This window comes from Thamnophis sirtalis, unplaced genomic scaffold (genome assembly GCF_051295495.1).
Source record: "Thamnophis sirtalis isolate CommonGarterSnake01/CBP01778 unplaced genomic scaffold, rThaSir2_p1.2 scaffold_4, whole genome shotgun sequence".
NCBI lineage: Eukaryota > Metazoa > Chordata > Lepidosauria > Squamata > Natricidae > Thamnophis > Thamnophis sirtalis.
In genome coordinates this window covers 136,817,178-136,833,325 of record NW_028261384.1, presented here as the reverse complement: position 1 = coordinate 136,833,325, position 16,148 = coordinate 136,817,178, and the positions used below count along the sequence as shown (strand labels likewise).

The window sequence follows — 16,148 nt, the reverse complement described above, 5'->3', positions numbered from 1 at the left end:
CTCTCCTCTCTGTTTCTCTCCCTCTCTCCCTCTCTCTCCCTGCCTCTGTGTGTGTGTGTGTGTGTGTGTGTGTGTGTGTGTGTGTGTGTGTGTGTGTATGTGCACGTGCACTAATCACACAGGGACTCCAATGTCCCCCCACATGCTTATACATAGGGGGACCCCTATTTATGTCTCTTTGTCTGCCCTGCACCCTGTGTTGTTGGATGGAAAATGTACCCAGAACTGCATAGACCTGGGCCTGTGCCAGCTATCACAGCCAAACCAGAAGTGCCTTTGTCAAGGTGATAATTTAAGAGTTGACCAGCTGATGCCATGAGGGGAATGAATTAGCAGGATTTTTGGCTGTTATCCCTTTAAGAGCCTGTATCATGAGAGGAGGCCCTGGTTCATTGAGTTTCTTCCCTGCTATAATTGCTGTTTGTTTAGATACTGCCTGTAGCATGTGTGTGTACAATATTCCTATATTTCTATGGTAGATAAAAACCACTATTTGATACAAACCACTGTTAACTGTACTTGCTCCTGGGTTGATACATGTGATAGACCTGTGCATACCCTGACAGCCTTGCTGTCTTTGCTGCCTCCTTTTAAAAATACATAGGTTAACATACAAAGATTAACATACTTAACAATGGTTAAATCTCCATTTGTGACGTGTTATGCTTCCTTTGTGCATCCACTGCATTCTACATGGAAAATGAGAGAAAGCTAGGTTGAACTGGCAAATTGTTGGACTGAGTTCTACAATCCAGTAGCAATTTGGGTATGCAAAGAACAACATGATTCTAGTGTAAGGTGACCAGATTTTCAGATTGGTAAAGAGGGAGTCCTTTGACCGGGGGGGGGGGGGGGGGCTTGATTAAAAATTTTATACAGAGCAACAAAATTTTTCATACAACGCAAAAATAGTATTGTAATATTTTTTCAACATAACTACAATTTACGAATATAAATTGTAACTGTTGCCAAACATCAAAATTTTGATCGTGCCCACAACAGCGCACCGACAACAGCGCACCAACAAAAGCGGCCATAAGCAAACAATGCGAAAACAAAGTAATAACTCTAACCCTAACCCTAACCCTAACCCTAACCCTAACCCTAACCCTAACCCTAACCCTAAACCTAAACCTAACCCTAAACTTAACCCTGAACCTAACCCTAACCTTTACCTTAACCCTAATCACACTTTTGTCAGCACGCTGTTGTTGGTGCGCTGTTATGTGCATGATCTCGATGTTGTGGTTTTCTCACCACGGTTTTGTTGGCGTGCATTTTTCGTGCATGCATTTGTCGGGTCATGCTATAAGCATGCACTCAGCACATTTAATTTACTTACCAAAGACCTGGAAGTCCAACAAGACCAGTCTGCTTTACCTAATAATGTTTTATTCTGAATAGCCAATCCCCCACCCCTTTTTTTACAAACCAGCAAGATGCTTACACCACGTAAGTATTTTCAAATTCCAAAGAGAACTAACTTTAGTACACTTTAGATCTCTTCCCATAGCAGTTTTGGAGAGTTGATGAAATTATGTCTCTACGGTAAAGCGGTTTTTGAACGTAAGTTGACATGCTACTCAGGGGTGATATTCACTTACTTACCCTACCCGTTCGCAAATATGCACCCCCATCCATGCATGCGCCTGGCCTACCACGCATGCGCTTTGCTCAAAAAAGTTCCTAAATAGGATGACATAGAGCCAAAGTGAATGGGTGGGCCATTCCACGGTTTCTGCTAGTGGTTTGGGCAAACCAGTCTGAACCGGCTGAATATCACCTCTGATCCTATTATTTACTGTATCCTCTATAAGGGCCTTATAATTCCCGACCTGGTAAAACAGAAAAATCTCTTCTTTTTATTATACACATCTTATCAGATCTGCATGATTCAGTCTCCATGAACGTAGCTAAATTGTGTTCTGCTGCATTTTAAATTAAGTAGAATTTTATTAGTCACCACCAATTGTAATACACACATGCTTACATGCCTACCACACAAAGAGCACACAAACTTTGCTTAATTGATTTTTCTTAACTGCTGCTTGTTGTTTAATTGAGGTCTCAACAGAATAATGTAGCATTTGGGAAAAAAGATGCAAGACAGCAATCCACCACTTGATGCCAGGATGGAGAAGATCTCCACAGCCACCATATACTTCCCCTTTGTGCTCAGATAAGTAGGGACAAAAGTCAACCAAACACTACAAAACACAAGCATGCTGAAGGTGATGAACTTGGCTTCATTGAAAGCATCTGGCAACTTCCTGGCAAAAAAAGCCACCATAAAACTAATGATGGCTAGAAATCCCAAGTAGCCCAAGACAAGATAAAACATGACAGAAGAGCCCACATTACATTCTGCTATGATTTCACTGGTTAGGGAATCCATATCCAAATTTGGGTAAGGAGGAGAGGTTGCCATCCACCAAGAACAAATACTTGCTTGAACAAGTGTGCAGGAAATAACAATGAAAGTGGCCAGTTTTCTCCCCAACCGAGTCCACCGCTCTGGCGTCCGTACAGGGAAAACAGCCAAAAAAGGGAGAAATTGGCCTCAGAAATTGAACTGGAGAGAGGCCAGGGTCTGAGCAATTTCCTCGGGGGCCTGGCGCTGGCAGCAGACTGGAGAGATATTGCTCTCCAAGGCTGCTCTTTGAGAAAGACGCCGACGCCGCCCGGGAGCCGCTCGGAAGACGCCGCGACCCAGCTGATGACCCAGCTGGCCTTGGAGGGCATCGGAGAGCGTTCCGAGCGTTCGGAGAGTCGGAGAGCGTTTGGAGAGCGTTTGGGAGGCCAGGGTACGAACGACTTCTTGGGGGTCCGACGCTGGCCGCGGTCTGAGAGCCAGCTGGCCGGAGAGAGCTTCGACCGGCCGGAGAGAGCTTCGAGTGTGCTTTGCAGCTGTTGGGCGGGCGGAAATGGCGGCGCTTCGCTGAAGGCTCCGCTTCGGCGTTTTTGGACCTAGGCGTCTCAGGCATTGACAAACAACTCCGGACCAGCGTTTTGCGAACTTTCACGGTCCTAGCCTTGGCCCTATTCCCTCTGCTGACCGAGAGGACCCTGGTGTTTACTGCTTCCGGAGGATTACTGTTATTAAAGGAGGTGGGTGACTCGAACGAGGCTGGGGAGGCAAGGCAGCTTGTAGGGCAGCCTGCCGACGAAATGCTGGAAAAATCACGAGCAACATCTCCAACATCTCTAAAATATAATACAAATAACTTACCCGGAAAGCCTAAGACCCAGGGAGCCAAAAATAGATCAGCTGGCGCTAGGGACTACCTCTGGAGTAGAACTGTGGATTGGAAATGGCGGTGGCGCTCTGTGGGGGCTCCGTCGCTTGTTCCATTTTCTAGCTATGCTGGCTTGCGATGGGAGCGACCCACGACTGTGCACCCATCCCCAGGACTATCTTTGGGCCGTCAGGACGCTGCAGCCTCGGATTACGGAGGCTTGGGCGACTCTGGCGGATTCCGGGCTGCATCTTTTGTACCAGCTGTTCGGCGGCGAGGGGGAGAATATCAACGTGGTGGCAGTGGCATTGTACTTTGGCGTCTTTATCGCCTCCCCACCCCTGCCCCCTGTTTGCTTACAGGAGGATTGAGGAACTGGGGAGACCACCCCTGGAAGCCTGAACTCGCACTTTAAATTAACGAACTTGCGCATTTTATAATTTCTTTCCTTTTCTTTTATCTTTTTCTTCTTCCTTTGCATGGGTTATGTATGAGATACGTATGAGATGATTGAATGTCCCACTTTTTATGATCATATTGTTGTAAATTTTGTGTTTTTTAACTTTTACGTGGGGACTGTTTGGGGGAGTGTTTGAGTATGTATGATTCGGAGGACCTGCCGGGAGTTGCGGGGGCCATGGGGGTGGCTGAGGGGACCAGAGACACGGGAGAGGGTCGGGGTATTGCGGTCGTAACAGGGAGGGGCAGATACGGCGGGGACTTTAGGGCAGGCCATTACCGGGGAAGGAGGGTTCGCTACATCACAGAGATCCCTCCTTCCGGCCCTAGGAGCCCCACTCCAAGACCAGATGGCGCAAGTAATCAGGACCCTGGTCTCAGGCTGTTGTCGCTAAATGCCAGGTCTGTTGTACATAAAGCACCTCTCGTCCGGGACTTAATTTTAGACGAGAGGGCAGACCTGGCATGTATTACTGAAACCTGGCTGGGCCCAGAGGGAGGAGTCCCCCTTGTAGAACTGTGCCCAGAAGGATTTCAGGTGCTGCATCAGCCGAGAGCCCAGGGAAGGGGTGGAGGTGTGGCCGTTGTTATCCGGGAGTCGTTAGTTCCTCGTAGGGTCCCTGCTCCGGAGATTGTCGGGTGTGAGTCTTTGCTGGTAAAGTTGGACCTCAAGGGTCAAGTGGGTTTGCTGCTAACGTACCTGCCTCCCAACAGCGTTGCAGCAGCCCTCCCCTCGCTCCTCGAGTCAGTAGCCGAGCTGGCGATTGAGTTCCCTAGGTTGATGGTCCTGGGGGACTTTAATTTGCCGTCGCTCGGTGAAAACTCTGATGGGGCGCAGGAGTTCATGGCTTCCATGACAGCCATGGGCTTGACTCAAGTAATCCGAGGCCCAACCCATTCAGCGGGACACATGCTTGACCTCGTATTTCTCTCGGAGCAGTGGATGTGTGATCTTGGTCTGAGGGGGAGTGACATCATACCCCTGTCGTGGTCAGACCATTGCCTACTGAGGCTCGACTTCCGGAGGCCAAACCCCCACTGTAGGGAGGAGGAACCGACCAGGTGGTTCCGCCCCAGGCGTCTTATGGAGCCAGTAAGGTTCCAGACAGAGCTTGGGGTTATTCCTGATACTTTCGCCCACAGTCCGGTAGAGACTCTGGCTGCTGCGTGGCATTCGGCAGCGTCAGAGGCCCTCGACCGGATTGCGCCACTGCGGCCCCTCCGAGGCGGCGGATCCCGGAGACCTCCTTGGTTCACCGAGGAGCTCCGGGAGATGAAGCGCCGGAGGAGATGCCTAGAGCACCGCTGGAGGTCCGATAAGTCCGCAGCGAACCGAGCAATGGTAACCACCTGCACCAGGGAATATACTAGGGCACTTAGGGCAGCCAAAAGATCACATATAGCCTCCCTGGTCGCATCCGCTGAGTCCCGCCCAGCCGCCCTGTTTAGGATAACCCGCTCCCTATTGAACAAAAGGGAGGCGGGGGAACCCTTGCAGGGCAGAGCTGAAGAATATGCCCAATTCTTAGCGGACAAAATTGCTCGGTTTCGGACGGACTTGGACTCCACACCCGCAGTTCCAGCCGAGACTCAGGGGGATCAAGTTCAACAGCTCTGGGTTGAGTTTCAGGAGGTTACCCCCGGGGATGTGGACAAGGCCATGAGAGCTGTGAGTTCCTCCACCTGTGCTCTGGATCCGTGTCCCTCATGGCTGGTTTCTAACTGCAGTGAGGTGACACGAGGCTGGATCCAGGCGGTTGTAACCGCCTCTCTTCGGGAGGGGAACTTCCCCGCCGCACTAAAAGCGGCGGTGGTGAGACCCCTTCTGAAGAAGCCATCCCTAGATCCAGCTGTCCTTAACAACTACCGCCCGGTCTCCAACCTCCCCTTTCTGGGGAAGGTTGTTGAGAAGGTGGTGGCCTTCCAGCTCCAACGGTCCTTGGAGGAAGCAGACTACCTAGACCCCTTCCAGTCAGGCTTCAGACCCGGTTACAGCACTGAAACCGCCTTGGTCGCATTGATGGATGATCTTTGGAGAGCCAGAGATGAAGGACATCCCTCCATCCTGGTCCTCCTTGACCTCTCAGCGGCTTTCGATACCATCGACCATGGTATCCTTCTGCGAAGACTGCGGGAGGTGGGAGTGGGAGGCACCGTGTTACGGTGGTTCTCCTCCTACCTCTCGGACAGGTCGCAGTCGGTGTTAGTGGGAGGGCAGAGATCGTCCCCAAGGCCCCTGAAATATGGGGTGCCGCAGGGTTCGGTCTTATCCCCCCTACTATTTAACATTTACATGAAACCGCTGGGAGAGATCATCCGTAGGCACGGGATTAGATACCATCAATACGCGGACGATACTCAATTGTATCTGTCCGCCCCGTGCCAAATCAATGAAGCGGTTGACGTAATGGACCGGGGGCTTGAAGCCGTCATGGACTGGATGAGGATTAACAAGCTTGTGCTCAACCCAGAAAAGACCGAGTGGCTGTTGTGTTTCCCTCCCAAAAATTTGGCTACTAATCCAACACTCAGGCTGGGGGGTCAAATTTTACACCCCTCAGAGAGGGTTCGCAACTTGGGAGTCCTCCTGGATCCACAGCTGTCATTCGACCATCATATAGCGGCTGTGACCAGGGGGGCATTCGCCCAGGTACGCCTGGTGCGCCAGTTGCGTCCCTACCTGAACCGGGAGGCCCTCACAACAGTCACTCGGGCCCTCGTGATTTCTAGGCTGGAATACTGCAACGTGCTCTACATGGGGCTGCCCTTGAGGTGCATCCGGCGACTTCAGCTAGTACAGAACGCAGCCGCGCGAGTGATCGCGGGTGCACCCCGATTCACCCGCATTACACCTATCCTCCGCGAGCTGCGCTGGCTACCTGTCGATCTCCGGATGCGTTTCAAGGTGCTACTGATCACCCATAAAGCCCTACATGGCAGTGGATCTGGATACTTGAGAGACCGCCTTCTGCCAATTACCTCCCTACGACCTATAAGATCTCATAGGTTAGGCCTCCTCCGTATTCCATCGGCCAGCCAGTGTCGGCTGGCAACTACAAGGAGGAGGGCCTTCTCAGCAGCGGCCCCGACCCTTTGGAACGAGCTCCCCGTAGAGATTCGTACCCTCTCCACCGTCCAGGCCTTCCGCACAGCCTTGAAGAACTGGCTCGCCCGTCAGGCCTGGGGATAAGGACAATTACCCCGCCCGAATGTTGTATGCATGTTGTTTGCTATTTTATTATGTGTTGTCGTCTTAGTCTTGTATTCCCCCTTCCCTGGTTTGCTGTGAGCCGCCCTGAGTCCCCTCAGGGAAAAGGGCGGCCTACAAATAAAATCAATTACAATTACAATTACAACCATTTCCTCATGTTGGACCCTGGTTTGGTGGCCATGAAAGCTACAACCACGGTGATGGTTTTAGCTAATACGCAGGAAATGGCCACCGCAAAGATGATGCCAAAAGCAGTTTGGCAAAGAAAGCAAGTGGTCTTGTTAGGTTGTCCAAAAAACAGCAAAGGTGAAAGGAAGCACAGGAGAAGGGACAGAAGGAGTATAAATGTAAGTTCCCGGTTGTTGGCTTTGACAATTGGGGTCTCTTGGTGCTTAACAAAGGTCCTAAGGACAAAAGCTGTAGTTATAAACAGGCTAATAACAACCAAGGCTAAACTCATCCCTAATGGTTCTTTATAGGACAGGAAGTTTAAAGTCTTGACAAAGCATCGATCTTGCTTCTTGCTTGGATATTGATCTTCTGGACATGGGGAACAGTCAACCATATCTGGACATTGGGGAAAAAAAGGAAATTAAAAAAATGACCGTGTGTGTTCATGGCACATTTCCATATTCTATTCAATGTAATCCCTGCCTGTTAAACATTTTTGGGTTATCCTAGGTCTTATTGTTGTATGATGCTGGTATTTAACCAAACCTTTAGCAAGTATAGGATTAAAACTAATGTTGTGCCTTTAGAGTTTATAGAGTATACTAGCCAATAACCAGACATTGGCCAGGTATTTATTTATAGAGGGGAAACATCTGGACCAAATGTAATTTCTAATGTTGAATTTTCCCCCTTACCAAAGGGAGTCCCTTTGTGGAGCACTGTGAAACTGTTACCATGGGAACTCTACTGTGCTGTACAATAGAAGCCATTTTACAGCAGTACAGTAGAAGCCATTTTATAGCAGTACAGTAGGAGCCATTTTAAGTCACAAGAGGCTGTATCTTAACAGAACACACACCCTGGGGGTTGTTAGGGGTGTCTTACCCCCACAGTATTTGTTTCCAGAGAGTAAGTCATCTTTGTACCACATTTTGTTGAAATTGCTTACACACACTCACACACACACACACACACACACACACACAGAAACACACACACACACTGTATATATATTCTTCCTTTGAAAAGAACATTTGAAGGGGGCTTTGTTGCTCGCTGAGCTTGGTTGTTTCCTTATAGATATTTCAATACCCAAATTGAGATATTACCAACTGAAAAGAAAGTTTGCCCAAAGGAGTGAAAATGGCTATGAAGTGAGTGTATGCTTTGGTCCACTTTGTTCCATGGAAATGAGTGTTGGTCAGGTCAGTAGAAACATAAAAGGAAGCAACCTTTGGTGGGAATGAGTTTGTTACAATAAGAAGGATGTGTGGTAAACATCAAAGGAAATACTGAATGAATCTGGACTGGATATGAAAGTGAGTGAGCCATAGGTAAAAGATGGTTTGATCATAGATATGGATTACAATAAGGTGTGGGATTCAGCCAGTTTGGACCAGTTCAGGCAAATGGGATGTTAATTTTAATCTGATTCACCGAATCGGTAGTTGAAAGGACTGATTGATCCCCTGCACCCTGCCCCACCCCATCCCATTTTGGATGGCAGGTAAATGCAGGGCCCCTGCGGAGGCTCTGGGAGAGTGAAAAATGGGACTAGAAGTACTGGAAGTATGGAAATGGATCTGTTTCCTGCCTCCAGAGGGCTTCCGGAGCCCCAGGAGGCCATTTTTGCCCTCCTGGAGGCTTAAGGAAAGCCCCCAGAGCCTGGGGAGAGCAAAAATCCCCCTCTGCAGTTGTGCAGGAAGCCAACTAGGCCACACAGCCATGGCCACATCCACCCAGCAAACAGGAAGTGAACCAGTTGCTAAAAAATTTCAATTCCATCCCTGGTTCAAATCACAGAAGAAATATAGGAAGGAAGTGTGAAGAAGAAGTGATAACAGACCTCTGGATCAATCCAGAGCTCTGTTATCGGCTGAAGAGGCCTCTTCTGAGGGTCTCTGTAGCCTATAACCAAACTCTGGATCAATCCGGAGGTCTGTTATCAACTACAGAACAGTGGTGAAATTCATTTTTTTTACTACCAGTTTTGTGGGCGTGGCTTGACGGGCATGGCAGGGGAAGGACATTGCAGAATCCCCATTTCCATCCTACTCCTAGGGGAAGTATTCTGCAAAATCCCCATTCCCACCCCACTCCAGGGGAAGGATACTACAAAATTCCCATTTCCTCCCCACTCCAGGGGAAGGATACTGCAAAATTCCCACTCCCTTCCCACTCCTGGGAGAAGGATACTGCAAAATCCCCATTCCATCCCCACTCCAGAGGAAGATATTGCAAAATCTCTATTCCCACCCCACCTGGGGCCAGTCAGAGGTGGTATTTGCTGGTTCTCTGAATTACTCAAAATTTCTGCTACCGGTTCTCCAGAACCTGTCAGAAACTGCTGAATTTCTCCTCTGCTACAGAGGCCTTCAGAAAAGCCTTGCTGGCCCTGCCAGATGAAGAAGTTCCTGAAGGTCTCTGATAGTGAAAAAGAGACCAGAGGTGATGCATATAAGTGAGGTGAGTCACCCCTTCCTCTGAAAATAAGACCTGGTACCTTTTTTGGTGGCCCCAAAAATATTTTCTTATTTTCAGAAAAAAACATGGGTAACACATTTTGCACATGTTTGCTTGCATTAATGCATGCTGGAATATTTTTTGTACTATATTACCTACCTATTTGGCATGAAATCTCCCCTTCTGGGCAGTGAGCACAATCGTAGCAGCAGAATTTCTCCCCTTCCTTCTTTTTCTTTTGATATCCAGGCTGGCAAGGATTACTACACAGAGAAAAGGGCAGAACCTATCCATAAATGTGAAAATAATTTAAAATAGAAAAGCTAGTTTTCTTCATCATATAGTATATATAGTACATAGAGCCGAGGTGGCGCAGTGGTTAAATGCAGCACTGCAGGCTACTTCAGCTGACTGCATTTCTGCAGTTCGGCTGTTCAAATCTCACCGGCTCAGGGTTGACTCAGCCTTCCATCCTTCCGAGGTGGGTAAAATGAGGACCTGGATTGTTGTTGGGGGCAATATGCTGACTCTGTAAACCGCTTAGAGAGGGCTGAAAGCCCTATGAAGCGGTATATAAGTCTAACTGCTATTGCTATATTAGAAAAATAAGTCTGTATTGATTCATATAGATAAATATGTGTATACGGTAGATTAACAAGATTTTCTTGAGACTGGTTGGGGAGAATTTGAAAGATCAAAAACTTGATTCCCGAGTCATGTTTCAGAGATAGAGATATGGTCCCATTAATGGCCACCACAAAAAGAGCGGCAAACCCAGCGACACACAACACAGCAGCAGCCATGAGGTGACCACGCTCAACACCTCCTGCACCTCACAAATAGTAACACCTCCCCAAAAATAAGGCCAAGTGCTTATTTCAGGGGTCAAAATAAAATAAGACCCTGTCTTATTTTCGGGGAAACATGGCATTGCTCTTCATTTGAAAATATAACTACCCATACAGAGGCAATTCCTAAGCCAGAAGAAGTCTCTAATCCATCAAATTAATTTCCACCCATTGCTTCTTGTTCTACCCTCAGGTGCCTTGGAAAATAGCTCGACTTCTTCTTCTTTGTGGCAACCCCTGAGATATTGGAAGACTACTCTCCCGTAATCCTTTAATAGAAAAAAGGATTAGGGGAGACATGATAGCAGTCTTCCAATATCTCAGGGGCTGCCACAAAGAAGAGGGAGTCAAACTATTCTCCAAGGCACCTGAGGGCAGAACAAAAAGCAATGGGTGGAAACTAATCAAGGAGAGAAGCAACTTAGAACTGAGGAGAAATTTCCTGACAGTTAGAACAATTAATCAGTGGAACAACTTGCCGCCAGAAGTTGTGAATGCCCCAACACTGGAAGTTTTTAAGATGATGTTGGATAATCATTTGTCTGAAATGGTATAGGTTTCCTGCCTAGGCAGGGGGTTGGACTAGAAGTCCTCTAAGGTCCCTTCCAACTCTGCTATTATATTGTATTGTATTGTATTGTATTGTATTGTATTGTATTGTATTGTATTGTATTGTAAATACTTTTTTTTCAGATAAAGGAGCAGTGGATTTAAATTGAGAAAGTTCACCTGGTTGAAAAGCCTGTGCCAGCTCTTTCTATCCTGAGAAAACCTGAAGGTTTGCCCTTCCTTGGTAGCTATCCTTCCAACTTGGACTTTCATGAAAGAATTATTTCGGAATATGACCATCTTCATTATATCAAAACCAGTGGCAACTTCCATTTTATCATTAAAAGTCACTCTTTCCCCAGCTGAGTTGTTGAAGGAAATGCCTTGGAGAAACCAGTGAAGCTGTCAGAAAAAGAAAGAATAGCTAAAACATCACATTTTATAATGTTTTATTTCTTTTCTAGTATGATTTGATTTCTTATTAGTAACCTGTGACTATCACTATGTGTTGTATCTTATGATTCTCGATGAATGTGTTCTATTTTATTTTTCTTTATGTACACTGAGAGCATATGCACCAAAGACAAATTCCTTGTGTGTCCAATCACACTTGGCCAATAAAGAATTCTGTTCTGGTTTTTGTTTCATTTGGTTCTATTTGGTTCTATTCTATTCTATTCTATTCTTCATTCCAATATTCTATTCTATTCTGTTCTGTTCTGTTTTATTTCTCATTCTGTTCTGTTCTATTCTATTCTAATTGCTATGTTGGCAGGAGTTGGAGCGAATGTGGGAGCTCATCCCACCACAAAGGAACACTCTGGTCTTGAATGAGCTTGCAAATCATCAAACCAGTGTCCTAACCACCAGAGCCACCACGATCCTTATTACCTGCCAAGGCTGAAGATCTTGACGTGCAAGTCTCTTTCTTTTCACTGATGGGGCGCGGTGGAGGGACATGGCCTGTAAAGCATGTGCCAAAAGATAGACAGCATTAAGGATACTGTAGCTGTAACCAGTCATTGGCATTTGAAAAACAGAATCTGGAAGCATCTCCAACTTCTCTTCCCCAGTGCATGTTTTATCGTGCTCTGCAGATTCTTTGGAATTTGAAAATGTACAGTGAAAGGCTTGCTCCCAAAAATCCTTCAGGAAAGTGTCCCCTTGTTCTGAGCAGCATTTTAGGTTCTGAAGATATGTCTGAAACCCAAGTGGTTCGTTTGAAGGAACCTCAAAGGAAATGGTGCCTTGGAACAATTCTGAATCCCAGCTGGTTACCAGGCCCATGATTGTGAAATCGATTTGGGCAGTCACAATCCACAGCTTTCCCATTGATGCATTTTCCTGATGAGAAGAATCAGACTGAAACATTAAAGAACTCAGCCACATGACTGTAAGAGTTTCTCCATACACCACAAATATGTTGGCTCTGTTGTCCATGACGTATTGATAAGTGCTTGAGGATACTTCGTTGATTTGGGTTAATGATGGCAAACGACCTTGGCTTGGGATTCTTTGTATGAAGGCAGAACAGATTCCATTCTGGAAAAACAAAGGTTCCAAGGTCTTCAAGAAATGATCCCCGCTCTCGTCTCTCAAAACAATGAGTCCAACCCAAGTCCATCCAAAATGCTTCAGTAATTGGACAATTCCTGTATACTGATGGGCTTCATTTGAGACCATGCGATAAAAGGAAGGAAACTTTGTTGGGTAGTTATGTTCAGAGGCAAAAGAACCATATGTGAGCTGAAAGGAAAGACAGATGTATTTGATTAGATTAGATGAACACAGTTGGAAGGGACTTTGTAGGTCATCTAGTCCAACTCCCCACCCAGACAGGAGACCCTACACCATTTCTGACAAATGGCAGTCCAGTCTCTCCTTGAAAGCTTCCATTTATGAAGCTCCCACAACTTCCGAAGGCAACTTCTGTTCCATTGGTCAATTGCTCTCACTGTCAGGAAATTTCTCCTTATTTCTAGGTTGAATCTCTCCTTAATCAGTTTCCATCCATTATTCTTTTTCTGGGCTTTGGGTGCTTTGAAAAATAGCTTGACCCCCTCCTCTCTATTTGAAGACTGATATCATGTATTGGAAGGCTGCTATCATGTCTCCCCTGGTCCTTCTCTTCACTAGACTAATCATGTTCCTGCAACTGTTCTTCATATGTTTTAGTCTCCAGTCCCCTAATTATCATTGTTGCTCTTCTCTGCACTTTTTCTTCATTATCTCTTTATAGTGTGGTGACCAAAACTAGATGCATTATTCTAGGTGTGATCTTACTAAGGCTTTATAAACTGGTATTAGAACCTCACTTGATCATCTCTCAGTCTTTGTGATTGCCATGTTAAAACATGGAGTCTCAGATCATGATTTGAATGTATTTTCTTCATTCCAAGTAAACAGTGCTGGTTTATGGGAAAATGAAAAGATTCCTAAAAAAAGAATAATAGTAAGTAAATCTATTTGAATCTGTTACTCTGCCTTATTTTGCTGTTCTTCAATTGTCAAGATCCTTTAAACCATAATAACTTGGCTTCATTTTGAATAGTCAAACATTTGTTGCAGTCAAATCTTTCTTCCTTTTTTCTAAACTATAATATTGTTCCAAAAATGAATTAAATGCCTATCCATCTTAGGTAAAGGTAAAGGTTCCCCTCGCACATATGTGCTACTCGTTCCAGACTCTAGGGGGCTGCACTCATCTCTGTTTCAAAGCCGAAGAGCTAGTGCTGTCCAAAGACATCTCTATGGTCATGTGGCTGGCATGACTAAATGCCAAAGGCACACAGAACACTGTTACCTTTTTACCAAAGGTGGTTCCTATTTTTCCACATGCATTTTTACATGCTTTCGAACTGCTAGATTGGCAGAAGCTGGGACAAGTAACAGGAGCTCACTCCATTATGCAGCACTAGGGATTCAAACCGCCAAACTGCCAAACTTTCTGATTGACAAGCTCAGTGCCTTAGCCACTGAGCCACTGCATCCCTTCTATCTTAACTCATAATCAAATCAGTATGCCTTCCATAGGTTCCACCACAAAAGCGCGTAGGACAAAATCGCGCTCGACAAAAGCGCGCTGTGACGTCATCACAGCGTGACGAAAAAGATAGAAAAATTGTAAAAATAAAGCGAAAACCTTACCCTAAGCCCCCCAAACCTAACCCTAAACCTAACCCTAAACCTAACTCTTAACCTAACCCTAAACCTAACCCTAAACCTAACCGTTAAAGTAACGAAAAACCTAACGCTAACCCTTATCCTAACCCTAACGCTAACGCTAACGCTCTAAAGCTAACCCTAACCCTTAACCTAACCCTAACCCTAACCCTAACCCTAACCCTTACCTTTATGTGAATCGGCTTGCTTTAATTTAATTTTTATTAATTTTTATTTGAATTTTTCGATCTTTTTCGTCGCGCTGTGATGACGTCAAAGGCGCGATTTTGTCGATCGCGCTTTTGCCGTCCGCGCTTTTGACGGGTCACGCCTTCCATAGTGGTGTGACAGTCGGTTAAGGCATTAGATTGCAAACCGGGAGACTGTGAGTTCTAGTCCTTCATTTGGCATGAAGCTAACCAGCTGACCTTGGTCAAGTCACTCTTCCTGAATTCTAGGAAGGAAGCAATGGAAACCACTTCTGAAATCTTGGCAAGAAAACTGTAGGGACTTACCTAGGCAGCCACGAGGAATCAAGACAACTGGAAGGGACAAAAAATGCATTTGAAGATCTTACCTGTGGAATTTTATAAAGGGTTAAGATGTCAGACATGTGGAAGGAGATGTCAGAGCCAAGTCCACCAATGATGGCCATGAGATTTTTCTGGATGTTGCATGCGTAGTTGGGGACAAATCTATCAAGTTTGAAGAGCAGGTCCAGTGTGGTCCGATAAGTCATCTTCTCATCATAATAACTATCATAGATGTGGAATCCAAGTGTGACGTTGGGCAAGATCTGGAGATTTTGGTTGATCTCATTTACCGCAAACACCAAGCCCAGGACATGTTGGTAGAACTTTGTCACTATGCTGAAAGACAGTTACGTTCAGATTGTACAACCCATATAACTGGGTTTTTTTTTAAAATCAGTCTCTGGATCCATTTTACTTACTACAATCAACATAAAATGTGAACAAAAATCAATAGAGACAAAAATTCCTGAGGTTGCAGGCTGAACCAAACTAGGGTTTTATGATATTAAGCTTTAACTGTTCATATATAGAAATTGCAAAGGTTTGCTTTTAGGACATTGTGTTGTTAGACACAGGTTAGAGGCACATGAAAACTGCTGAAGCAAAGTCTCTATTTTAATGTATTTGCTGGCTTGACTGCAAATCTGTCTGGAAGACACATTTAACATCCTCAAAATACGAGCTACCCTGCTCCATTGCCTGACTATGTATTATTACTTCCTGTAGACATAATATTGCTGTAACTCAAGGGCAAATCTTGAGGGGTGTTTCCAAAACTAACAGATGGCTTTATCTGAACGCGATAAACTATATATATTTCCTGCCTGTCACTCATTGTTCAGGCCATTTATTCTTTGCCATGAACCTGCGCAAATAAACTATTCCTTCCCTGAAGAGCTGGCTTGCGTGTCCTGTTTTTTCCACAACATTCCTAAAATTCCCTTAGTACCAGGTGCTACCAGTCACCCTCTGAGTTTTGGATACCATGTACCAACATGATTCTCCTCATAAAATGTGTCAAAGAGAGAAGAGAGAAGTTTAAAGAAAAGACAAAACTATGTAGGGAGATGGTAGAAGCAAGAATGGTTACCAAATAAAAAGAAAGATTAGGGGAGACATGATAGCAGTGTTTCAATATTTGAGGGATGTTTTCCAAAGCACCAAAAGGCAAAGCAAGAAACAATGGATGGAAACGAACCAAGGAGAGAAGCAATCTAGAACTAAAGAGAAATTTCCTAACAGTGAAAGCAATCCACCAATAGAATAACTGATGTTAGGAATAAAATTTTAACGGTTGGGTTGGCAATATATAACTCATGTAACAATGTTGTACCTGTTTCTTTAAAGCATACTGTAAAATGTGATTGGTTGCTGTTTTCCTCAATCGGCCATAAGAGGGAGCCAGACTGTCTGTTAGTTCTCTCTCTGTTTGTTAGATGCTGGGCTGATCTGGAAGTTCCGTGAGCTACTGTAAGTTTGCAACTTTTAGCAAACTTTGTGTACTGAACTGATTATA

At 45.5% G+C, this 16,148-nt stretch overlaps 1 protein-coding gene and 1 pseudogene across 1 annotated transcript; both read right to left on the bottom strand.

Annotated features, from left to right (window-relative positions):
• Positions 1–2,023: 2,023 nt before the first annotated feature.
• Positions 2,024–15,619, bottom strand: LOC148046841 (vomeronasal type-2 receptor 26-like; annotated as a pseudogene).
• On the bottom strand, positions 11,784–12,620 carry LOC148046842 (vomeronasal type-2 receptor 116-like). Its single transcript, XM_087712194.1, has one exon. The coding sequence runs from the start codon at positions 12,618–12,620 to the stop codon at positions 11,784–11,786; it is 837 nt and encodes a 278-aa protein (XP_087568320.1).
• Positions 15,620–16,148: the final 529 nt, after the last annotated feature.